This window comes from Leucopleurus acutus (assembly GCF_964270905.1).
Source record: "Leucopleurus acutus genome assembly, chromosome: 11".
NCBI lineage: Eukaryota > Metazoa > Chordata > Mammalia > Artiodactyla > Delphinidae > Leucopleurus > Leucopleurus acutus.
Genome location: NC_139152.1, coordinates 43,404,415 through 43,430,284, shown reverse-complemented (window position 1 = coordinate 43,430,284; position 25,870 = coordinate 43,404,415). Strand labels below are relative to the sequence as shown.

The 25,870-nt window shown below is 46.7% G+C and overlaps 1 protein-coding gene across 1 annotated transcript; it reads left to right on the top strand.

The window, feature by feature from the left end:
- Positions 1–710: 710 nt before the first annotated feature.
- On the top strand, positions 711–10,899 carry CSAD (cysteine sulfinic acid decarboxylase). Its single transcript, XM_082849543.1, has 15 exons — positions 711–815; positions 2,019–2,155; positions 2,439–2,565; positions 2,645–2,735; positions 3,076–3,182; positions 3,639–3,754; positions 4,225–4,304; positions 4,618–4,672; positions 8,190–8,306; positions 8,389–8,453; positions 8,737–8,818; positions 9,239–9,438; positions 9,594–9,645; positions 9,806–9,895; positions 10,682–10,899. Exons 2-15 carry the CDS (start codon positions 2,030–2,032, stop codon positions 10,853–10,855), a joined length of 1,482 nt encoding a protein of 493 aa, XP_082705669.1. The 5' UTR covers positions 711–815; positions 2,019–2,029; the 3' UTR covers positions 10,856–10,899.
- The last annotated feature ends 14,971 nt before the right edge of the window (positions 10,900–25,870 follow it).

Sequence of the window (25,870 nt, the reverse complement as noted above, 5' to 3'; positions counted from 1 at the left end):
TGGGGTCCAGTGGCTGCTGACAGTGGATTATACCAGAGGAAGATTCCTTCCGTTCCATGTTTCCTGGATCCTCTTACCCCCTCATTTGGCGGGTTCCCCAGGCCTTGGTGTTTGCCCCTCTCTCCCTGGCCATCTCCGTGAGCATTCTCTCCCCTGGGGAATGGAGCCCATCACAAGGCTTCAGCTGTGCCCCACCTCTCGAGTCTGCTTCTCATTCCTGCATCTCAGCAGAGCTCTGGACCTGACTTCCTCCCATCTGCGTATTTGTAGCCCTGGACACCTCCACTTAGATGAGTATTTCCAAGAAATAACAATCTACTTTCCATCCAGCCTCCGCTTTCTGCATCCCTATTTCTTTTATGGGCACCATTATTTTTCCAGTCACCCAGGCTTGAAACCCCAGGGTCGTCCTTGACCCTTCCTTCCCCTCCAGTGTAGATTCCGTAAGTGTTGAATTGAGTATAATTCCTCTACCTGTCCTTCCCCAGCGACACCACCCTTATTCACGTGTGGCTCACCTCTTTCCTGGTTTACAGCAATGGCCTGTTCATTCTTCTGCATCCATCTGCTATACACTGGTCTTCTGAGAGCATTGTTTTCATCACATTAATCCTTGCCACAGAATCTTTCAGTGGCTTTCCATTTTCTGCAGGATAAAATCTAGATTCTTGGTCTGGCTGGCACTCAAGGCTGTCCATAATCTCTCGTGCAGCTCTGCCCACCCTGCCTTTGCTCCCGTGTCGTCCTTGCAGACCTTCTCTCCAGCCGGCCAGGCACCTTCACTGACCTGAGAATCAGCCATACTCATTCCTGATGTAAGCTCATGGCATTCCCCCCTGTCCCTGAATGCCTCTCTTCCTCCCTTTCTCCAGTCCTGTTTCTCCTGCCTGCTTTCAAGTTGAAGCCCCAGTCCCACTGCAGATGCTCCTCAGGCTTCAGCCTTCATCCATCTCTTCTCCTGAATAGCGCTTGGGATCAGCATCTCGCCAGCTCCCTGGGCTGTAACTGTTAAACGTGCATCAATATCCCCCCTCCCCACCCACCAAGCCCAGCACCCTGGTGTGAACACAGTTGGTGCTCACTTCAAACAGCCACTCCCGGGCTTCCCTGGTGGCGCAGTGGTTGAGAGTCCGCCTGCTGATGCAGGGGATACGGTTCGTGCCCCGGTCCGGGAAGATCCCACATGCCGCGGAGCGGCTGGGCCCGTGAGCCATGGCCGCTGAGCCTGTGCGTCCGGAGCCTGTGCTCCGCAGCGGGAGAGGCCACAACAGTGAGAGGCCCTCGTACTGCAAAAAAACAAAACAAAAACAAAACCAAACAGCCACTCCCTGTTTCTTGAGCACTCTCAACCTGCAAGGCACAGGATTATACTTAACGGTCTGCCTCCTCAGTGTGGCCTCCTTTTCTTCCTGCTCTTCAGAGAAGAGGGCTTTAGAAATCAGGACAGTTCTGAGAAGACTCTGGGGGTTGGGATGCAAAGAGATCGGCCTCTCAGGCCTGCCTAAACCATTACTCTGTTCCTCTCCAGTCTAAGTGAAGGTGGCATGTGTTTTTGCCTTACATCTCATCTCCCCGCTTCTTCATGTCAGCTAATGGTTATTCAGGAAACTTATCTCAACCTGCTGGCACTATCCCAAATCTTCAGGGCATGGGTCATGAGAATGATGTCATGGCCATGTGACTGCTGCCTATACCTTGCTCCCTCTGCTGCCCTAGTCCTAACACTCTAAAAAGCCAGTTGTGTCCCCTGCTTCCAGCTCACCTGGACGAAGAACTGAGCAGAAAGGTAAGCTTCTCACCTGTGCCTTTGGTGAGCAGTGGCCACTGGTTTCTACCTGCTCAGCACTTCTTTCCCACCTGTTTCTGCTGGCTCTCTCCCTGGGCGCTCTCACTTGCCTTATCTGTACAGTGAAGCCTGGGGCTAGGCCTTAGGCCCATTACGGAGTTGAAGTTCTTGCTGGTTAGGTCCAGGTGGGGTCCTGAGACTGAGTAGGGAATAACTCCTGCTCTGCTCACAGATTTCCTCCTGATGGCTGACTCTCAACCACTCCTCTCCCTTGATGGGGACGCCGTGGCTGCAGAAGCCTTGCTCCGGGACGTGTTTGGGATTGTGGTGGATGAGGTCATTCGGAAAGGGACCAGTGCCTCCGAGAAGGTGGGTCTTTTCTCCCCCCTCCTCCTGCCCATCAAACCTGGCTGAGAACTTTCCTCCTCTGTGCAGGCTTCTCCCCAGAATTCATCACTCTCACTGTGTGCCTCAGGGATTACATACTGGGCCAGACTGTGTTTATTTACCCTTGTTCATGTGTTGCTTGGAAAATATTCCTAATTTGCTGTAAGTGCAGCTTGGTGGTGTCTTCTGTCTGCTGAGATGTGGTTTGGGCAGCCAGTCAGCGGGGTGCCTCAGCGCCCCCAGAATCTCCCGCTTCTCCTCCTAGGTCTGTGAGTGGAGGGAGCCAGAGGAGCTGAAGCAGCTTCTGGATTTGGAGCTGCGGAATGAGGGGGAGTCACAGGAGCAGATCCTGGAGCGCTGCCGGGCTGTGATCCGCTACAGTGTGAAGACCTGTAGGTCCTGGGTCCTGCGGGGAGGCGCGTCCAGAATTTGTACCCAGCTCCACTCTGAGCCCTCGTCCCCCTTCTCCAGGTCACCCTCGTTTCTTCAACCAGCTCTTCTCAGGGTTGGACCCTCATGCCCTGGCCGGGCGCATTGTCACTGAGAGCCTCAACACCAGCCAGTGAGCCATCCCCGGGCCCCCTGCACCTCCCCGAAAGGATTTGGGTTTGTGGGAGACACACTCGGTGGGTAGGAGAGGAGAATGGTGCTTGCCCCCCTGTCTTTTCTGGGAATCTCTGCTGGCAGAGTCTTTCCCCTCGTACCCTTTGGGCTTCCTTTCTCAAGCTTTCTCATGCCTCCCGGCTCCAGTTTTTTCTCATCTTTTCCTCCCTGGTTCTTTTTCACCAACTCAGTCCTCTCTTTGGACCCTCTCTCACTCACTCTGTCCACCTCCTCTCTCCAACTCCTCTCAGAGTCTCTCCCTGTCTCTTTCCCATTCTCATCATTCCCTCTCCTGGCAGGTACACATATGAGATCGCCCCTGTGTTTGTCCTCATGGAAGAAGAGGTGTTGAAGAAACTCCGGGCCCTGGTGGGCTGGAGCTCTGGGGACGGCGTCTTCTGCCCTGGTATGTAAACAGGAGGGGGGCCTTTCTTTGGCCTTTTCAAGGGTTCCTCCTTCCCCACTGTTCTCTTGCTGTAAGCTGGCAGGGAGGGGTGATTCTTCTTTGTTTCTTCTCCAGCTGGGCTCCGGCCAAACCAGAGAGAAGCTGCCCAGTCCCCCGTATCCTCATGTTTGCCAAATAATACATGGCATCAGTGCCTGCTGTCCTGGCGGGGGGGTGGGGTGGGGTGGGGTGGTGGATCCTGGGATCAGCCCCGGATAAGGAGGGGGAGTCGGGATCTGCAGCTCCCGCTGTCTGGGTTACCAGCGTGCCATTTGTCGAGCCCTCAGAACTCGTGGCCTGGTAGCCAATCACTTGTGCTTCTTTGATCAGTTCTTCTGGGTGGAGAGGTCAAGAGAGCCAAGCTCCAGTTTTGACCCACTGCCCCTCCCTCTTGCCACCACCCCTTCCCTGTGACAGGTGGCTCCATCTCCAACATGTATGCTGTGAACCTGGCCCGCTATCAGCGCTACCCGGATTGCAAACAGAGGGGCCTCTGGGCACTGCCGCCCCTGGCCCTTTTCACATCAGAGGAGGTGGGAAGAGGCACAGGCCTACCCTGGGCTCCCCGATTCTAATCTCCAGCCAGCTGAGTCCGAGACCTGTCAGATCCTCTGCCTGCTCAGACCCATCTCTTCCGAGACCAGCCTGCCCCCAGGCGGATGTGCTTCCTTCCAACCAAGGGGGCTGTGTAAACACTCCCCGTTCACCTTGCCTTCTGTGTGGGGGTAGCAGAGGGGCATCCAGTGCAGTGTACACAGTCCACACCCTTTCTGCTAAGAGTATGGGCCATGGGCCAGCAGCATCAGTATCACCTGGGAGCTTGTTAGAAATGCAGAATCTCGGGCCCCAGCCCAGACCTACTGAAGATGAATCTGCATTTTAACCAGACACACTGGTGATTTGTAGGCCCATGAGTATTTCAGAAGCCCTGGCCTACAGGGTCTCATCTGTTTGACCAGTCTCTCTCCTCCCCACCCTCCCTGCCCTCTGCCTTCCTCCACAGTGTCATTACTCTGTCAAGAAAGGAGCTGCTTTTCTGGGACTTGGCACCGACAGCGTCCGAATGGTCAAGGCAGATGAGAGGTGAAGGTCCTTCTGTCTGCATGTCTCAGACCCAGCCTGGCGCCGTGTGCCTTCTCATTGCCAGGGGCTCTGGCCTCTGGCGCACACCCCGGCGGACTTCTCTCCCTGCTCTGTTCCCACCGAATTGCCTCTGCTGTCTACCAGTGCCTGCTAGAGCCTCCGCCCTGTCCCCTGAGATCTGTTTACCCCTCTTAGGGAAAAATCAACACTGTGGCCTCTGCACTGCTAACTGCACATTACCCTGCTCTCGACAGTTCTGCTGCCCAGCCTAGAGAACCTGTTACTCCCCTACCCACTAAGTTTTCTTTTCCAGAGGGAAAATGATCCCTGAGGATCTGGAGAGGCAGATCGGTCTGGCTGAGGCCGAGGTGAGTGAGTGAGGGGTGTTGAGGCAGTGGAACAGGACCCTTCTGTTCCTTTCTTGGAGGCTTCTTTGGCCTGTGCCTATTCAAGGCTCCCCTCATCCCTCCCCTTGATCTCTGTGCCCGTTTCCCTGGTGGGCTGAAGTGATGCCTGGGGAGCAAGGACACTGTAGTCCTGCTGAGACCCATGGGCAGTATCGGATCGCAGGGCAGGGGTAGGACTGAGTCACTGAGTGGAGTCCCAAGGGGCACCGCAGGGAGTTGGGGACCTGAGGTGTAGCCCAGAAGGTTTCTGTGAGCTGGCAGGGTCTGTGCAGGAAGTTCAGGAAGATGTGCGGGCCACTGGTGAGCAATGCAGACTTGGAGCAATGGGAGATGTGGAGGCCCCTGCACGCCCCTCCGCACTAGGGGACATGGGAGCTGCTGCAGCCGTCTTGGAGGGTGTTTCAGCACTATCTATACCATTTTTATTTACTTATTTATTTATTTACAAATATTTATTTATTTGGCTGCTGTGGGTCTTAGTTGTGGCATGCAGGATCTTTTAGTTGCGGCATGTGAACTCTTTTTTTTTTTTAAATAAATTTATTTATTTATTTTTGGCTGCATTGGGTCTTCGTTGCTGCGTGCGGGCTTTTCTCTAGTTGCTTCGAGAGGGGGCTACTTTTCTTTGAGGTGTGCGGGCTGCTCATTGTGGTGGCTTCTCTTGTTGTGGAGCACAGGCTCTAGGCGCGCGGTCTTCACTAGTTGTGGCATGGGGTTCCCCCTCATGGGCTCTAGAGCGCAGGCTCAGTAGTTGTGGCGCATGGGCTTAGTTGCTCCACGGCATGTGGAATCTTCCCAGACCAGGGCTCGAACCCATGTCCCCCGCATTGGCGGGCAGATTCTTAACCACTGCGCCACCAGGGAAGTCCCATGTGAACTCTTAGTTGTGGCATGTGGGATCTAGTTCCCTGACCAGAGATCGAACCCGAGCCCCCTGCATTGGGAGCACGGAGTCTTAGCCACTGGACCACCAGAAAAGTCCTATACCATTTTAAATGTATCTATCCACTGACTCTGTCTCCTGCTGCTAGGATTAGTTTATAAATCATCATCACAAGTGCTTAGCATTGTGTGCACTGGAGTGAAGTGTAAAATTAAAAAAAAATTTAAATATCCATCAATAGATAAATTATGATGTATCTGTGTCAGTTTCTTCCTTTGTAAAATGAGCATAATATAGAACTTATAGGGTTGTTGTAAGGCTTAAATTATGTGTAAAGCACTTAGAACAGTGAAGCAGTATATAAATATTAGCTGCGATTGTTGTTATTGTTGGAGTAGTATGCAGCCATTTAAAAGAATAAGATGGGAATATATATGTTAACATGAAAATACCTCAACTATGTATTTAAGTATAAATTTAAAAAAATATGTATATATCTCCACATGCAAATGGTCGCAGCATCGGTTTTTGAGAAGACTGTTCTTTCCCCAGTGAATTGTTTTGGCATCCTTGTTAAAATCCATTGAGTGTAAGTGTGAGGATTTATTTCTGGACTCTCGGTCTATTCCATTGATCTGCATGTCTATCCTATAGACCACATTGTCTTAATATAGCTTTGTAGTAAATTTTGAAATCAGATGTGTGAGTCCTCCAACTTTGTTCTTTTTCAGGATGGTTTTGGCTTTCTGGGTCCCTTAAATTTCCATTTGAATTTTAGGATCAGCTTGTCAATTTCTGCAGAGAAGCCAACTGGGATTTTGATAGGGATGTGTTCAATCTGTAGATCCATGAACATGGAATGCCTCCATCTATTTAGGTCTTCTTTGATTTCTTTCAACAGTGCTTTGTAGTTTTCGGAGTATATGTTTTGCACTTCTTTTGTTGAATTTATTCCTAAGTATTTTATTGTTTTTTGATGTTCTTATAAATGAAATTGTTTTCTTAATTCCATTTTTGGATTGTTCACTGCTAATGTGTAGAAATACAACTGATTTTTGAATATTGATCTTGTACCCTGCGAACTTGCTGAACTCATTTATTAATTCTAATAGTTTTTTTTAGTGGATTCCTTAGGATTTACTCGGTATAATATAATGTTATCTGTAAATACAGATAATTTTGCTCTTTTCCTTTCCAATCTGGGTGGCTCTTATTTTTTTTTACCTAATTGCCCTGCTAGAACCTCAGCACAATGTTGAATAGAAATGAGGAGCGTGAACATCCATGTCTTGTTCCCGACCTTAGGGGGAAGGCTTTCAGTCTTTCGCCATTGAGTATGATGTTAGCTGTGGGTGTTTTTGTAGTTGCCCTTTATCAGGTTAAGGAAGTTCCCTTCAAATCCTAGTTTTTTGAGTGTTTATATCATGAAGGAGTGTTGGATTTTGTTAACTGTTTTTCTGTGTCTACTGAGATGATCAATAAACCACATTGAGATGTGGGTTTTTTTCGTTTATTCTATTGATAGGATGTATTACATTAATTGATTTTGGGATGTTAAACCAAGCTTGCACTCTTGGGACAAATCCCCCTTTGTCATGGTATATCATTATTTTTATATGTTGCTGATTTTATTTTGCTAGTGTTTTGTAGATTTTTATGTCTATATTTAGAAGAGATATATTCTGTAGTTTTCTTGTGATATTTTGTCTGGTTTTGGTATCAGGGTATAATCACTTCATAGGATGAATTCAGAAGTGTTCCCTCCTCTTCTTTTTTTTTTTTTTGGAAGCTGATGAAGAGCTGGTATCAATTCTTTTTTTTTTTAAGTCATTAATTTTAAATTTGTTTATTTTTGGCTGCGTTGGGTCTTCGTTGCTGCACGCGGGCTTTCTCTAGTTGCGGCGAGCGGGGTCTGCTCTTCGCTGCAGTGCAGGCTTCTCATTGCGGTGGCTTCTCTTCTTGCGGAGCACGGGCTCTAGGCGCGCGGGTTTCAGTAGTTGTGGCTTGTGGGCTCTAGAGCGCAAGCTCAGTAGTTGTGGCACACGGGCTTAGTTGCTCCGCGGCATGTGGGATCTTCCCAGACCAGGGCTCGAACCCATGTCCCCTGCATTGGCAGGCGGACTCTTAACCACTGCGCCACCAGGGAAGCCCTAGCTGGTATCAGTTCTTTTTTTAATGTTTTGTAGAACTCATCAGTGAAGCCATCTGGGCCTGCGCTTTTCTTTGTTGTAGTTTTTTGAATACTAATTCAAGTTCCTCATAAACTTTTGTACTATTAGGATATTTAAAATAGCATTTTGATCTTCCAGTAAGACATTCAACTTTGTTGAAAGAGTATGAACTTTGGAAATAGACCATCAGACAGACCTAGGTTTGAACTCCATCTCTGGGTTTCAGCTTGGGGGCAGGTTTCTTAACTCCTCTGAATCTCAGTGTCCTCACTTGCAAATTAAAGGGGACAGTAACACGTTGTAAGGTTGCAAGGGCCCAGGTCAGGCATGTGAAGAATTTACAGAGCTGGATCTCAGCACCAGGCTCTGGGTAGCTCTTGAGATGACTTCACAGCCTCTTTCTCCCTCTGCATTTTTGCCACAGGGTGCTGTGCCATTCCTGGTCAGTGTCACCTCTGGCACTACCGTGCTGGGGGCCTTTGACCCTCTGGAGGCAGTTGCAGACGTGTGCCAGCGTCATGGACTGTGGCTGCACGTGGATGTGAGTGGTACTCAGGCCTGAGGATGGGGTGGGCTGAACTGAGGCCAAGGCCAAAGCCCACATTGTTCCTTTTGCTCCACAGGCCGCCTGGGGAGGGAGTGTCCTGCTGTCACAGACACATAGACATCTCCTGAATGGGATCCAGAGGTGCATACAGCCCCCTACGCCCTGAATCTCACCCTTCAAATCCTTGATCCAGAGAGTAGTCTTGGACCAGGGAGCTCAGATGGGGGTAGGGGAAGGAGGCTGGTAGGAGGGAGATTGGAGAGATGGTTGATTGGGGCTGGGAGGTCAGACGTCAGACGTGGAAATTCTTCTGCTGGGCCGGGGTGAGACCGGCCCCTCTTACTGGAGATCTGGAAAGGTTGGGGCTCTGGTTGGGCAGCTTGAGGGGGAGCCAGCTGACCCTGCTTTGCTGTGCCCACCCCAGGGCTGACTCCGTGGCCTGGAATCCCCACAAGCTCCTCTCCGCAGGCCTGCAGTGCTCAGCTCTTCTTCTCCGGGACAACTCGGTGGGTCTGCCCCTCCCCCGCCCTGGCGCCCCCTCCCACCCTGGACCTCTGTCTTCTTTTCTATCCCACCTGAGAGGAGCTCCTGGCCTTACCACGTTCTCCTTGCCATGCCATCTGAAGCTGAATATCTGTGACCACCCTAATCCCCTGTAGTGGGCTCCCTCACTCCCCTGTCTTCGTGCAAAGGAAAAAGTTCCCGGCTTAAGTCATAATCGGAGGGATCCTGGGTCATTTGGGAAGAACTCTGAGTGTTGGAAGAAAACCCAGAGAGAGGGTTTCAGTCAGCTGGCAGCCATCCCATCAGTGCCGCCTGGTTCCAGGGAAAGAAGCATGTGGACTGAGTTAAGGAATGGCCCAGTGCAGCTCTGGAGGAAACCTCGGCGGGGAGGGTGGGTCTCACTGTCTCCTCACCCTCCACAGAACCTGCTCAAGCGCTGCCACGGGTCCCAGGCCAGCTACCTGTTCCAGCAGGACAAGTTCTACGATGTGGCTCTGGACACTGGAGACAAGGTGGTGCAGTGTGGCCGCCGCGTGGACTGTCTGAAGCTGTGGCTCATGTGGAAGGCACAGGGCGGGCAGGGGCTGGAGCGGCGTGTGGACCAGGCCTTTGCCCTTGCCCGGTAGGAGTGGGGGCAGTCCCGTTTCCCCTCTCTGGGCTCCAGCCCTGCACCCCTTTCCTGCTCTTAGTGTCTCTTGACTCACTCTCTGGGTTGCTTTTGTTTCTGTATCTCTGCCTTTCCTCCTCCACCCATGATGTCTCACTCTGTGTTCACAGGTACCTGGTGGAGGAATTGAAGAAGCGGGAAACTTTTGAGTTGGTCATGGAGGTACGACCGACCTTGTGCTCTTTTTCATCCCCCGTCCCCCCGCCGTTCCCCTCTCACTGCCCCTCTTCCCCAGCAGAGCCCTGGTTGGGGAAGAGGGGCAGTGAGAGGGGAACGGTCCCCCTACCTCAGCTCACACCTTCCTCTTCCTCATTCCTCCCAGCCTGAATTTGTCAACGTGTGTTTCTGGTTCGTGCCCCCTAGTCTGCGGGAGAAGAAGGGGAGTCCGGATTACGGTGAAAGGCTGGCTACGGTAGGCAGTCTCCTCCCTGCTCTGGTTAACCCATTAGGGAACCGATGCAGGTGGTGTGTTTCCGCCGCCTGCTGGCTGTAAGTGGCATGGCAGTTCCCTTGGCTAGTCTCTTGCTCCTGAGGTGGGGACCGTGAACTGGAAGACGACACCCACTTGTCCTCATTTCTGTGAGGCTGGGAATGGGGGATAAGGTATGCTTCTGGAAAGTAAGAAGAAGACGGAGAGGGGCATTACAAGAAAAGTCACCAGTGTGAAGTACATAGATCCATGGTGTGGGGCATTCTGCTGGGAGCTCAGGCTCAGGACAGAGGCGTGAGGCAGAAAGATCTTGGAGTTTTGCTCACTAATGCTGGGGACAGAGCAACCCTGTGAGGCCAGGAGGTATGTCCTGGTCGCTAAGGATAGATCGGTACTAGGTGCTGCAGATGATACGAAACATCAAAAATGTTATAGGAATTCAGAGAGGGGAGAAGAAGGTGTCGAGGATGATGAAGGCTTGAAGTTAGACTGAAAAAGCAGTGTTGAAATTCAGTGAAAAGTCAGGATTTAGCAGAAAATGGCCCATGTGGTAATGTGGAGAATGGTGAGACGTGAAAGAATGCAGGAGGTAGAGAAGGTCCAGTGGGCTGGATGTGGTGGCAAGGGTAAACTGGGGCCACGTCAGGATCCGAGCCGTGAGTTGCTGTCTCTGGAAGGTGTCTGGGTGGAGGGAGGTGCAAGTTGGGGAGCCCAGCCCCTCACCTGACCCCAGGCTGCAGCTGGAAGGTTGCTCCACTCCTCCCACAGGTGGCCCCAATCCTCAAGGAGCGCATGGTGAGGAAGGGCTCCATGATGATTGGCTACCAGCCCCATGGTACCCGGGGCAACTTCTTCCGCATGGTCGTGGCCAACCCTGCGCTGACGCGGGCGGATATGGACTTTCTGCTGAATGAACTGGAACGGCTGGGCCAGGACCTCTGAGCCGCTCCTTCTCTGCTGGCCTGGACCCCTCCCCCAACCCTTACCATCTCCCTGTATCCCCTCCCCGTGTTCTCAAGAACAACCTCTCCAGGAAACAAAGCTGTCTTAATTTTTATGTGCTTTGACCCACTAACTCTCCTTTAAGTATTTGATATTAAGAGAATGTTTAAATAAATGATAGTATATCCATATGATGGAATATTACTCTGCCATTAAAATTATGTTTACAAAGAGGATTTTTATAGATAAGAGAAAAATAATTTTAATATAATGTTATGTGAAAAAGCTGGATATAAGACTTTATATATGGTAATATCTGAGGTGCATTCAAAAATACATAGGAAAAGACTGATGAGATGAAATATGCCAAAATGTTAATAGTTTTCTCTGGGATGGGATTACAGGTAATTTGAAAATTAACTTCTTTATACCTTTTGTGCGCCCCTTTTATGATATAAGGCGTATCTATTGCTTTTTATTTTATAAATTTATTTATTTTTGGCTGCGTTGGGTCTTTGTTGCTGTGCGCGGGCTTTCTCTAGTTGCAGGGAGCGGGGGCCCCTCTTTGTTACGGTGCGTGGGCTTCTCATTGCGGTGGCTTCTCTTGTTGCGGAGCATGGGCTCTAGGCGTGCGGGCTTCAGTAGTTGTGGCATACGGGCTCAGTAGTTGTGGCTTGTGGGCTCTAGATCGCAGGCTCAGTAATTGTGGTACACGGGCTTAGTTGCTCCACGGCATGTGGGATCTTCCCGGACCACGGCTCGAACCCATGTCCTCTGCATTGGTAGGCGGACTCTTAACCACTGCGCCACCAGGGAAGCCCCCCTCTATTACTTTTAAATAGGAAAATAATAAAGTTAAATTTTCAGCTGTATTATTTTGGTATATTGTGAAGTTTGTTATCTTTCAACAAAATAGTGGAGAATGCAAATTTGTAAAAAATTAAAGGTATAAGAGAGGCTAAAAATAGGAAAAAATTTTCCCAAAAATCTTGAGTGGGAGAGAAAAGATCAAAAGTGGAGTTATTCTAAAATTAATTGTACTTTGGGACTTCCCTGGTGGTGCAGTGGATAAGACTCCGTGCTCCCAAAGCAGGGGGCCCGGGTTTGGTCCCAGGCCTGGGAACTAGATCCCACATACGTGCTGCAACTAAGTGTTCACATGCCACAACTAAGGAGCCCACATTGCCACAACTACAGAGCTGGTGAGCCGCAACTACGGAGCCCGCCTGCCGCAACTGAGACCTGATGCAGCCAAATTAATTAATTAATTAATTTTAAAAAGTTAATTATACTTTAATGACACTGAAAACAAAATGGGCACTTGTATCTTGAGACGAGAACCTTGTCCACTTATCACTCTTGAAAAATCTTCACACACACCAAAAAAGTAAGAATGTTCCTTCTGTAATTTAAACAACAGAAACCAAGTTGAAAAAAAAAAAGCCCAGCAACGGAACCAACAACTGTTATGTCTTCTGTTATTGCTACTGTCTTACATAAAAACATCCATTTAACACTTAAAATCCTGGTCTGATGTTGCTTTTCAGTCACTTTTTGGGAAAGAGGCATTTAGCTACACAAGTTATTTAGGACAAGTGGCAAGTCTACCAGAACTTTCTGTTATTTCCAATTCCTAAAAATACCATTTATGAAAACAATAACGTGGTCATGTAAGAGTCATCCAAAGTTATTTGAAGAAGCAAATACAGACCATACAAACCATAGCAAAAGAACATCCAAATCTCAAACCCAATTCTCTTGACCATTTGGGGGAAAAAAGATTTTCTATTCATAAATTACTAATAATTTCCCTGTAAACTTGTTATTCTTGCAATAAATGGTATCTAATTTCTTCCAAATAATAAATTTGTTTTAAGAGTACTAATAATTTGGGCTTCCCTGGTGGCTCAGTGGTTGAGAGTCCGCCTGCTGATGCAGGGGACACGGGTTCGTGCCCCGGTCCGGGAAGATCCCACATGCCATGGAGAGGCTGGGCCCGTGAGCCATGGCCGCTGAGCCTGCGCGTCCAGAGCCTGTGCTCTGCAATGGGAGAGGCCACAACAGTGAGAGGCCCACGTACCAAAAAAAAAAAAAAAAAAAAAAGAGTACTAATAATTTGAGCTCCAAGCCCTAATCTTAAAGAGTTCTATTTATCTGAAAAATGTCTTAAACATACTAAAAGCAAACTAAAAAAGTCCTTATTTTTCAGCTCAAAGCAAAGCCAGAAAACAAAACAAAAATGAAATCTTCAAATTCCTTGAATCATCTCCATCTCTGAAGTATGTTTAAGAGAAAGCTAGAGGACTTCCCTGGTGGCACAGTGGTTAAGAATCCGCCTGCCAATGCAGGAAACACGGGTTTGATCCCTGGTTGGGGAAGATCCCACATGCCATGGAGCAGCTAAGCCCATGCGTCACAACTACTGAGCCCACGCACCACAACTACTGAATCCCACACACCTAGATCCCATGCTCCACAACAAGAGAAACCACCACAATGAGAAGCCCGTGCACCACAACGAAGAGTAGCCCCCACTTGCCGCAACTAGACAAAGCCTGCGCGCAGCAATGAAAACCCAACGCAGCCAAAACTAAATAAATTTTTAAAAAAAAAAGAGAGAAGGCTAGAAAGACAGGACGTAAAATCAGTGAATCACCTATTTTTCTCCAGCTTTATGAAACGGATTCTTCTTTTCCTCCATTCCCAAAATTCAATCTCAAAATCTCTGGATATAGTATGGTAGTCTCTCTCTTCCTTTTTCTCTCCCATCAACATATACTGAGCTCCTGCTGTGCGTAATTCCTTGTCTTGCCTTCCAAGAGCCCACCTAAGACTAAAGCAATCATCCCTCAACTGAGGCCTGTCCCTGCTCCAGGCCCTTTGCACCTGCTGCCCCTTTGGCCTGAGTGTTCACCCATCTACGTGATTCGCTCCCTCATTGCCTTTAGATTTTTGTTCAGATGTCACTGACTTATTGAAGCCTTCCTTGAATTGTTGATCTAAAATTACATTTTCACCCTCTGTTGTTACATCTGCCTTGTTTTTCTCCATGGCATGTATAAACATCTGGCATACACTATAATTTGTTTATTTATTTATTTATTTACTTACTTACTTCCCCTGCACCTGCTTGCCCTGGTTTCACTCAGCTAGAATGTAAGCTCTGGGAGCAGAGATTTTGTATCATTGCTTCCCAAAGTGGAGTCTTGTACTTACAAGGTGGGTAATGTTAAGTGAATGGTTAATGAGCTCCAGGTACTAGTTGACTTGCTCTCAGTCACACAGCTTTTTTTTTTTTTTTTTTTTTCTCGGTGCGCGGGCCTCTCACTGTTGTGGCCTCTCCCGTTGCGGAGCACAGGCTCCGGACGCGCAGGCTCGGCGGCCATGGCTCACGGGCCCAGCCGCTCTGCGGCATGTGGGATCTTCCCGGACCGGGGCACAAACCCATGTCCCCCATATCGGCAGGTGGACTCTCAACCACTGCGCCACTAGGGAAGCCCAGTCACACAACTTTTAAGTGGTGAGTCAAAGCCAAATTCAGACCATCTTCCTCTGGCTCTTAACCATGGGTCTAGTCGGCTTCTGTTGACAGGCGTACATAATTCATAGTGTGTGGGTATCAGGGCCATTTTATTAACCGTATGCTGTGGATCTGTTGCTTGTGGGAAGAATGAAGGCATTCACAGGTTCGGTCACCCATCTTGCCCTTGGCCTGGAGAAATCGTATTACCATCAAACAGGAAGCAAGTTCGTTGGGAACACCTGGGTGAATTACAATGTTTGAGTGGGTTTTTTCTTTTGTTTAAAGGGGTCAAAGTATTCAAGAGGCTAGCCTCCCCATGACAGGGGAAGGAAAATGGTGACTTCACAGGGTGGTAGGCCAAGGGCTGGGAAGCTAAAAGCCGGGTGGGGCACCTTGGGTATGGCAAGGTTGGGGTAAGAGTCTTTTTAGGAGAGTGGTTGAAAGGGTGCAAACAACAGTAAAGTCAGAATTTGGACACCTGGAACTGTTCTTATGCGCCCTAGGTCCTAAGCTGGCTATTTCTCCTCTTTATATACCTTTTAAAAATCTTTTTATTTTGAAATAATTTGAAACTTACAGAAAAGTTGCAAGAACTTCTATATACTCTTTACCTGAATTTATCAATTTTCACATTTTGACAAATTTTCTTTATCATTATGTATGTACTATAACTTATTTTTTTCAGAACTATTTGAGAGTCGGATATAAACAATATGCCTCTTTATTTCTTAATACTCTAGTGCATATTTCCCAAGGACAAGAATATTATTTTAACCATGATATGATGATCAAATTCAGGAAATTTAACAGTGACACCATACTTTCATCTAAAGTCCATATTCCAGAGACTTCCCTGGTGGTCCAGTGGTAATGAATCTGCCTTCCAATGCAGGGAACGCGGGTTCGATCCCTGGTCGGGGAACTAAGATCCCACATGCCGTGGGGCAGCCCGTGCGCCACAGCTACTGAGCTCCCACGCCTCAACGAGAGGGCCTGCATGCCGCAAACTACAGAGCCCACACCCTCTGGAGCCTGCACGCCACAACTAGAGAGAGAAAATCCACATGCCACAACTAGAGAGAAGCCCGTGCCACAACAAAGAGCCCTCATGCCGCAACTAAGACCCGACACAGCCTAAATAAATAAATAAATTGATAGGTAGATAGATAAAGTCTATATTCCAAAGTTGTTCATTGTCCCAACAATGCTCTTTATGGCATTTTCCCCTTCCAGTACAAGATCCCAGTCCAGGATCATGTATTGCATTTAGTTGTCATGTCTTCTTGTCTTCTTTACTCTAAAATAGTTCCTCAGCCTTTCTTTATCATTAACATTGACATTTTAAAAGAATACAAGCCAGTTATATTATAGAATGGTCATCAGTTTGTTTTTTCCTGAGGCTTCCTCACGACTGGATTCAGGTTAGCATTCTAAGCTGCAATATGACTTGTCACGTGTATCCTTTTCAGAGAAGCACATCACAACGGCCACAATGGCCATCTGTTCCTTACTGGTGATGTAACTTTGATCAAAGTCAGAAGTGGTCGAGGTGGTGTCTGGTTTCTCCAAGGCATGGTTATTATTGTGCCCTTTGCAGGTAATAATCTGTAAGGAGACATTTTGAGATTTTGCAGATACTCTGTTCCTCTTCCTATTTTCCCCATCTAGACTTAGTATCCATTCACGATGCTCGCCAAACCAACTTTTATCATAACGATTGCCAAATGGTGGTTTTCTAACTCCAACATTCCCTCCACTTTTATAATTTGGCATTTGACTATAAAGAAGAGCCCTCCTTTCCCCTCATTCATTTATTCATATATATTTTTCAATATGGACCCTTCTTTTCTGGCTGCGGTGGGTCTTCATTGGAGTGCGCGGGCTTCTCTAGTTGCGGCGCACGGGCTTAGTTGCGGTATGTGGGATCTTAGTTCCCCAACCAGGGATCCAACCCAGGCCCCCTGCACTGGGAGCGCGGAGTCTTAACCACTGGACCACCGGGGAAGTCCCAGACCCTTGTTTTATTAAGTAACTTATAATCCATTTCTAACCTTACTTATTTTTAATGCTCAGATTGTCCCAGTTTTGACCATAGAGAGCTGCTTTAATCTGGCTCCCATGTCCTTTAAACATGACTTTTTTTTAAAACACTGCCTTTTTTCCTGGCACAGCAAAAATCTTGTCCCTTCTTTGCCCACTCTTGCAATCAGCAAGGAGCCCTGATTCCTTTTAGTGGAGAATGGCATTTAGAAACCACAATCTAGGCACCAGGTATGTTCATAGGTACTGGATATATTCATGTACTTTATTTATTTATTTATTTATTTATTTTTGGCTGGGTCGGGTCTTTGGTGCTGCGCGCGGGCTTTTCTCTAGTTGCAGCGAGGGGGGCTACTCTTCGTTGCAGTGCACAGGCTTCTCATTGTGGTGGCTTCTCTCGTTGTGGAGCACAGGCTCTAAGACTGCGGGCTTCAGTAGTTGTGGCACGTCGGCTCAGTAGTTGTGGCTCGCGGGCTCTAGAGTGCAGGCTCAGTAGTTGTGGTGCACGGGCGTAGTTGCTCCACGGCATGTGGGATCTTCCTGGACCAGGGCTCGAACCCGTGTCCCTTGCATTGGCAGGTGGATTCTTAACCACTGTGCCACCAGGGAAGTCCCTATTCATGTAATTAAAAAATTTAAACTAACATCCTTTTGGATCTCCTAACCCATCATAACTGTGCTAAGGGAAACAAAAAGCCAGAGTTCTAAAGGGGGAAATGCGGCTCCCCTGAGAGCTAGCACAGGGGCAGCAGAGAGAATGGGTTGATAAACTAGGATGGTAGGTGGGGGGTGAGGTACAGAGTTGGGATGCTTGCAGATTGGGTATTGTATGAAGATGGCAATGCTCTTGCAGACCCTGGTTTAGCATTAGCATTCCAAGTTTCATAGAATTTTTGGTCTTGCAATTAAAAGGCCAGAACAGGTACTCATCTGTACAACCTTGGCCTTTAGGTAGATTTTTTTAAAGCCGTATTTTACAAATAAGGCAGCTGAGGCTGGGCAAAGCTCAGGTTCTTGACAAGGCCACAAAAGTGTCTGTCTCTTAAGCAGAAGATGTATTTTATTCTAATGAGGAATATCTTTTGTTTGTACAAGCCAGCATCTCTTAATTTTATACCCCAAATGCAAAAATTCTGTTCTTTCTTTTCTAGACTGATACTTTTTTGGTTCTTGAGATCCAGTTTCCACATGTTAGAGGAATCCAGTAGTCTGATGGCCTAGTTTTGAAAAATTCCTGAAGTTCATTTTTAGCAAATTATCTGGTGCCAGTATAATGAGCTTGCACATTTCCTTAGTTTGTAGCATGGTATTTTTAGTTTTTACTTATAATCACATACATTTTAAAGTTGGCTCAGAGGTTTAAATGTTTTTACTGTCAACTGGAGGTGTTGTGGTGCTATTCCCTTCTGCCACATACTGTCACACATCAATGAGACAGTACCGTGTCCTGAATGGAACTTTGATTACAATGGAAGCTTTGACTACTACAAAGCTATAGTAATCAAGACAATGTGGTTTACAGGATACACATGCAGGTCAACGGAATAGACTGAGAATCCAGAAGTAAACGCTCACATTTCCACTTAATTGCTTTTCAACAAGGATGCCAAGACAATTCATTAGAGGAAAGAATAGTCTTTTCAACAAACGATGCTAGGACAACTGGATAGCCTCATGCAAAGTCGAAACCCTTTGTCACATTATACACAAAAATTAACTCATAATAGATCATGGAACTAAATGTAAGAGCTAAAGCTATAAAACTCTTGGAACAAAATAGAGGAGTAAATCTTTGTGAGGTTGGGTCAGGCAAATACTTCTTACAAATGACACCAAAGCACAAACAACCAAAGAAAAGAATAGATAAATTGAATCTCATCAAAATTTAAAACTTTTGTGCTTCAAAGTTTGTGCATCAAGGTGAAAAGAAAACCAAAGAATGGAAGAAGATATTTGCAAATCGTATATCTGATAAGGGACTCTTTTTTTTAAATATCTTTATTGGAGTATAATTGCTTTACAATGGTGTGCTAGTTTCTGCTTTACAACAAAATGAATCAGTTATATATATACATATGTTCCCATATCTCTTCCCTCTTGCATCTCCCTCCCTCCCACCCTCCCTATCCCACCCCTCCAGGCGGTCACAAAGCACTGAGCTGATCTCCCTGTGCTATGTGGCTGCTTCCCACTAGCTATCTACCTTACGTTTGGTAGTGTATACATGTCCATGCCTCTCTCTCGCTTTGTCACAGCTCTGATAAGGGACTTATATCTAGAGTAGATGAAGAACTCTTACAACTCAGCAATAAAAGACAAATAACCCAGTTAAAAAAGGGGCAAGGGATCTGAATAGACATTTCTCCAGAGAAGATATATAAATGGCCAATAAGCAACTGACAAAATGCTCAACATCATTATTATCAGGGAAATGCAAATAAAAACCACAACAAGATACCACTTCATACCCAATAAAATGGCTATAATTAAAAAGAGAAATAGCAAGTGTTGGTGAGGGTATGGAGAAATTGGAACCTCATACACTTCTGGTGGGGTTGTAACACTTTAGAAACAGCTGCCCAAAGCTGGAGGGATTGGGGGAATGGGTACAGGATTTTTTGAGACAGTGGTGAAAATGTACTAAAATTAATGAATTCTGGAGATGGTAGCACAGATCTGTGAATGTACTAAAACTATTAACTTGTACCCTTTTAATGTGGATACATTGAATGGTATGTGAATTATATTTGAATAAAGCTGATAAAATAGCTCATATATATATATATATATGTATCTATACACATCTTTCCCTCTAAATCAGGAACAAGGCAAAGATGTCCACACTCACTCATTCTATTTAAAGTTGTACTAGAGGTTCTACCCAGGCAATAAGGCAAGAAAAATAAATAAAAGACGTAATGATTGCAAAGGAAAAAGTAAAATTGTCTTTATTTGCAGGTGATACAATCATCTGTTTAGAACATTCTGATGAAGCTACAAAAATGTTACTAGAACTAGTTTAGCAAGGTTATAAGACACGATATAAAATGCAGAAAACAATTGTATTTCTATATACTAGCAACAAACTATTGGAAGTTGAAATTAAAAGACAATATCATTTACAATATCATCAAAAAATGAAATGTTTAGGGCCAACTCTGATGAATGATGTGCAAATTCTATACACTGAAAACTAGAAACATTGCTAAGAGAAATTAAACGAGACTTAAATGGAGAGGTATACCGTGTTTATGGATTGAAAGACACAGTATTGCTGAGATGTCAGTTCTCCCCAAACTGAGCTAGAAAGTCAATGTAATCACAATCAAAATCCCAGTATGATTTTTGTAGAAATTAACCGTTGATTCTAAAATTCATGTGGAAACGCAAGTGATCTAGAATAGCCAAACACAACTTTGAAAAAGAAAAAATAGGACTTATACTACCTGATTTCAAGACTTAATAACAAGCAGTAATCAAGACAGAGTGGGACTTCCCTTATGGCACAGTGGTTAAGAATCTGCCTGCCAATGCAGGGACACGGGTTCGATCCCTGGTCCGGGAAGATCCCACATGCCTCGGAGCAACTAAGCCCATGCACCACAACTACTGAGCGCGTGTGCCACAACTACTGAAGCCCCCGCGTCTAGAGCCTGTGCTCCGCAACAAGAGAAGCCACCGCAATGAGAAGCCCGCGCACCGCAACCAGAGAAAGCCCGCACACGACAACGAAGACCCAATGCAGCCAAAAATAAATAAATAAATAAATAATCCTTTCTCCTTCCCACTTCCTTTAAAAAAAACCAAACAGACAGTGTGGTATTAGCATAATTATAGATCAATGGAAAAGAAATGAGAGTCCATAAATAGATCCATACATATATGATGAATTGGTTTTCAACCAAGTTGCAAAGGCAATTCAGTGGAGAAAGTACAGTTTTTTCAACAAATGGTGGTGGAACAACTGACTATTTATATGCAAAGTTAAGTTAGATACCTTCTGTTCTTAAAATGTAGGAAACTTCATGTACTGATGGTGAGCATGTAAATGGCTCTAAGTCTAGCTATTCTGAGAACACCTGGCTGTTCTTAGTGAAATTAAATAGGTCTTAAGAACAAGTTCCTAGGAAATCCCACAGAGAACCCCTGTTTCCTCAAGCCCATGCTAAATATCCACTACTAAATGTCCAAAAGACATACATAGGGGCTTCCCTGGTGGCGCAGTGGTTGAGAGTCTGCCTGCTAATGCAGGGGACACGGGTTCGAGCCCTGGTCTGGGAAGATCCCACATGCCGCGGAGCAGCTGGGCTCGTGAGCCACAACTACTGAGCCTGCACGTCTGGAGCTTGTGCTCCGCAACGAGAGAGGCCGCGATAGTGAAGAGGCCCGCACACCGCGATGAAGAGTGGCTCCCGCTTGCCGCAACTAGAGAAAGCCCTCGCACAGAAACGAGGACCCAACACAGCCAAAAATAAATATAAAAATAAATAAATAAATAAAAGATGACTATATTAAAAAAAAGACATATATAAAATGTGGTGCATACATATGATGGAATGAACTATCAGCAGAAATTAACTAACTTTACCTGTAACACCCTTGTACATCTTTTAAAACGATGGATGAAATGGGATAAGAATTATGGCATTTTTGGAATTACTTTATATAAATTTAAAAGGTGCAATACAACACCGTATTTTTCAAGAATACGTATAGGTTTGTCATGTATTAGAGCGGATACGTATGGTGCAGAGGAAATGGCAGTAAGGGACGGGAACTGGAGTAAGCAACCCGTACTAAAATATGGAGACCCATGGGTGTGAGAGGCCAGCAAGAGTGAGCTCAGACAACTCTTCCCAGAAGTTTGGCTATGACAGAAAGCTGAGAAGTGAGACAGCTTGATGAGAATGTGGGGTGAAGAGATGATTGTAGTAGAGGAGCGTATCTGGATGCCAATGGGAGAAATTTGATAGGGAAAAGGACAGGGTGGTGCCCAGAACTCATCAAAAGGACTAAGTGTTTGAGATGGTGAGAGAGACTGGCCTCTGATGTGAAGGTGTGATGGAGCTCATAGACCACTGGGCCAGCACAAATTAGGGGACCACAGAAGAGTGGAGTGGGTGTTATATGGGGGGTCCTGGACAGGCAGGGAAATTTGGAGAAAACACAGGACAGAATCAAAGGGGTAAAGAGAGTGTGATTGAAGCAAGGGAGTGGGCACAGAGTTTGGGGACACAGGTGGGGCAGGGTGAGGAGACCCCAGACAGGAAGACGGGGTTCCTAGCCCGGGAGCAGAGCCCCACTGGGCAGGAGGGTGGCCAGAGAGCCCTCATTGCCTCCCACGTTCATCCCCACTCCAGGCGCTTCCACCCCGAGTCCCCACTGACCCCAGGGGGTCGTGGAGGGAGTGCCGGGCAGCTCCGATGCTGCCCTCTGGGTACAAGGGTAAAGCAAGGGTGCCGCCAGGGGAAAGGGGTCCTCCTTTGCATAGGCTCAGGACTCCTTTCCCCTGACACTTCTATTCCACTTCAGCCCAGCTTCAAGGCATCCTTACCTGGGCACCCTTCTCAGACTGGGAGTCAGGGTCTTGAAGGGCCCGTGAGAGCTTTGGTGGAGGAGGGGGTCTGGATGTGTACAAGCCTCCATATCATGGACAAATTGAAGAACCCAATATAAAATAAGGAGAAGGTATCTCCCTGCTATTGGATTAATTTCCTTACCGGAGAAAAAAGGTAAAATTTTGAAGAAGATGAAGGAGGAGGGCTTGGTTTGATGTATTCTAGCGCAGTGGTTCTCAAAGCGTGGTTCTTTTTTTTTTTTTTTTTTTTTTGCGGTACGCGGGCCTCTCACTGTTGCGGCCTCTCTCGTTGCGGAGCACAGGCTCCGGACGCGCAGGCCCAGCGGCCATGGTTCACGGGCCCAGCCGCTCCGCGGCATGTGGGATTTTCCCGTACAGGGGCACGAACCCGCGTCCCCTGCATCGGCAGGCGGACTCTCAACCACTGCGCCACCAGGGAAGCCCCAAAGCGTCGTTCTTGGATCAGCAGTAACAGCATTCTCTGGGAACTGGTTAGTAAAGCAAATTCTCAGGCAGTACCCCAGACCTCATGAATCAGAAGCTCCTGGGGTGGGGTTCAACCATCCATATTCACAAGCCCTGGAGATGATTCTAATGCATCCTCAAATTTGAGAACCACTGTTCTAAGGGGATTTTTTTACTTCCATCTCCAAACATGTGCTTCTTTTTAGCCATATTGCTGCTGGGACAGGTGGCATCAGGGTATACAAGTGAAGGCTTGGACTTGGCATTAGTATGGGGAAGGCCTGGTGTGGAGACAGGTGAGGAGCTTCCTCATTTTCACCACACAGGAGCCTGGAGACCAGCTCTGGAGAGCCCCTGAGCAGAGGTCAGGACTGTAGGGATACTGGAAGAACATGACTCAGAGGGCCTTGGCCCTACAGGGATGAGGTCATTATAGCTGGTGTTCCTGCCTTGGGGACAGCATAGGAACCACTGAAGAGGTACGTGACAACTTAAGAACATATCAGGAGCAGCTAAAGAGATTCTAGTAGTGTAGCCCAAAAATACTTTCTGGAACCAAAAAAACATTATTTTTGACAACAAAAAAAATCAGCCTATTTACTGAAAGAAAGAAGTCTGGTCACTGGCGGGACTCAAATTAGTGGCTTGGAAGAAGAAGTGGAGAAATATTTCAAAGCACAGAGCAAATAATACGAAGAGATGGAAATAATGAGGAAAATACGAGATTTGGAGAAGAGACCAGTAATCCTAACATTCAAATATTTTAGTTCCAAAAGAAAGAAAAGGCATAAATGGAGGAGAGACAATACTTTAAAAGTAGAATATTTTGCCGACCTGAAGAAAGTTCTGAGCTTGCAGACTGAAAGGGCATAGGAAGATACAAAAAGAGAAGACATACATCTAAGCATGGAACTCCTGAATTCCAAGATTAAAGAAAGATATTTTCAAGTGTGTAGACAGAAAAAGCAAGTTATTTACAAAGCGAAAAGAATCAGATTGACACAGGACTTTTCATCGGCAACACTGGAAGTTAACAGTAGGAATACTGAGAGAAAAGGATGGCTATCCCGGAATCTCATACCCAGCTGAGGAAGCATTCACTTGTTAGCACAAAAGAAAGATATATGGAGATATAAAGGATTCAGAGAGTATATCAATCCCATATCTCACCTGAGGAAACTACTGAAGAAAATTTTGGTTAGAGAACAGAGAAATCAAGATAGAGGAAGATGAAAAGGAGAAAGAGAAAGCAGTAAGCAACAAACCTGGCAAAATATTATACTGTTAAATGTTTATGGTGGGGCTTCCCTGGTGGCGCAGTGGTTGAGAATCCACCTGCCAATGCAGGGGACACGGGTTCGAGCCCTGGTCCGGGAAGATCCCACATGCTGCAGAGCAGCTAAGCCCGTGCGCCACAACTACTTAGCCTGAGCTCTAGAGCCCGCGAGCCACAGCTACTGAGCCCACGTGCCACGATGACTGAAGCCCGCGTGCCTAGAGCCTGTGCTCCACAACAAGAGAAGCCACCGCAGTGAGAAGCCTGTGCACCACAGCAAAGAGAAGCCTCCACTCGCCGCAACTAGAGAAAGCCCACACGCAGCAACAAGACCTAACACAGCCAAAAAATAAAAATAAAATAAAAATAAATGTCTATGGCAATTGGGCTTCCCTGGTGGTGCAGTGGTTAAGAATCCGCCTGCCAATGCAGGGACACGGGTTCGAGCCCTGGTCCGGGAAGATCCCATATGCTGCGGAGCAACTAAGCCCGTGCGCCACAACTACTTAGCCTGAGCTCTAGAGCCCGCGAGCCACAGCTACTGAGCCCACGTGCCACGATGACTGAAGCCCGCGTGCCTAGAGCCTGTGCTCCACAACAAGAGAAGCCACCGCAGTGAGAAGCCTGTGCACCACAGCAAAGAGAAGCCTCCACTCGCCGCAACTAGAGAAAGCCCACACGCAGCAACAAGACCTAACACAGCCAAAAAATAAAAATAAAATAAAAATAAATGTCTATGGCAATTGGGCTTCCCTGGTGGTGCAGTGGTTAAGAATCTGCCTGCCAATGCAGGGACACGGGTTCGAGCCCTGGTCCGGGAAGATCCCACATGCCTTGGAGCAGCTAAGCCCCTGTGCCACAATTACTGAGCCTGTGCTCTAGAGCCTGAGAGCCACAACTACTGAAGCCCGCCTGCCTAGAGCCCGTGCTCCGCAACAAGAGAAGCAACTGCAATGAGAAGCCCGTGCACTGCAACGAAGAGTACCCCCACTCGCCACAATGAGAGAAAGCCCGCGCACAGCAATGAAGACCCAATGTAGCCAAAAATAAATAAATCAAATAAGATTTTAAAAATTAAAGAATTAAATGGGCAAAAGACTTAAATAGATTGTTCATAAAGGAAGATACACGAGCGGTCAATAAACACATGGAAGAATGTTCAATGCCATTGATTATCAAAGAAATGTAAATTATATAATTACACTCCACTAGGATGGCCAAAATAAAAATGGACTAGCAAAATCAAACATTGGTGAGTAGTCCGGTGCCCAGCTAGAGTTCTCATACACTGCTGGTGGCAATGTAAAACGCTATAACCACATTGGGAAAAAGTTTTGCACCTTTTTATAAAGTCAAGCGTGTATCACCTCTATGATCCAGCTATTCTGCTTCTTGGCATTTACCCAAAAGAAATGAAAAAATTTACCCACAAAATGATTTCTATATGAATCTTCAGAGCAGCCTTATTCATAGCAACCCCAATTCAAATGTCCATCAAGAGGTAAATGGATAAACCAATTGTGATATATTCATAAATAGAATACTGCTGAGCAGGAAGAAAGTACAAACAATTGATACATTCAGAACATGGAATAATCTTAAGGACTATATTCAGCAAAGCAAGACTACCTCCCTACAGGAGTACCTACTGTAGAGCTCTATTCATGTGAAGTTGTAAAAGAAGCAGAACTAATATGTGAGGGTAGAAATCAGAAAGTAGCTGCCTTTGGCTGAGGAGTAGACTGGAAAGGGGCATGAGGGAACACTATGTCCCCATATAGTCAAGACACTTCTAACTTAAATGTCCTTTTTTTTTTTTTAACATCTTTATTGGAGTATAATTGCTTTACAATGGTGTGTTAGTTTCTGCTGTATAACAAAGTGAATCAGTTATACATATACATATGTTCCCATATCTCCTCCCTCTTGCGTCTCCCTCCCACCCTCCCTATCCCACCCCTCTAGGTGGTCACAAAGCACCTAAGTGTCCTTTTTTTGTTTTTGGCCGCAACGCGCGTGGCTTGCGGCATCTCAGTTCCCCTACTAGGGACTGAACCTGGAGCACAGCAGTGAAAGCGCTGAACCCTAACGGCTAGACCACCAGGGAACTGCCTAAATGTCCATTTTATAGCT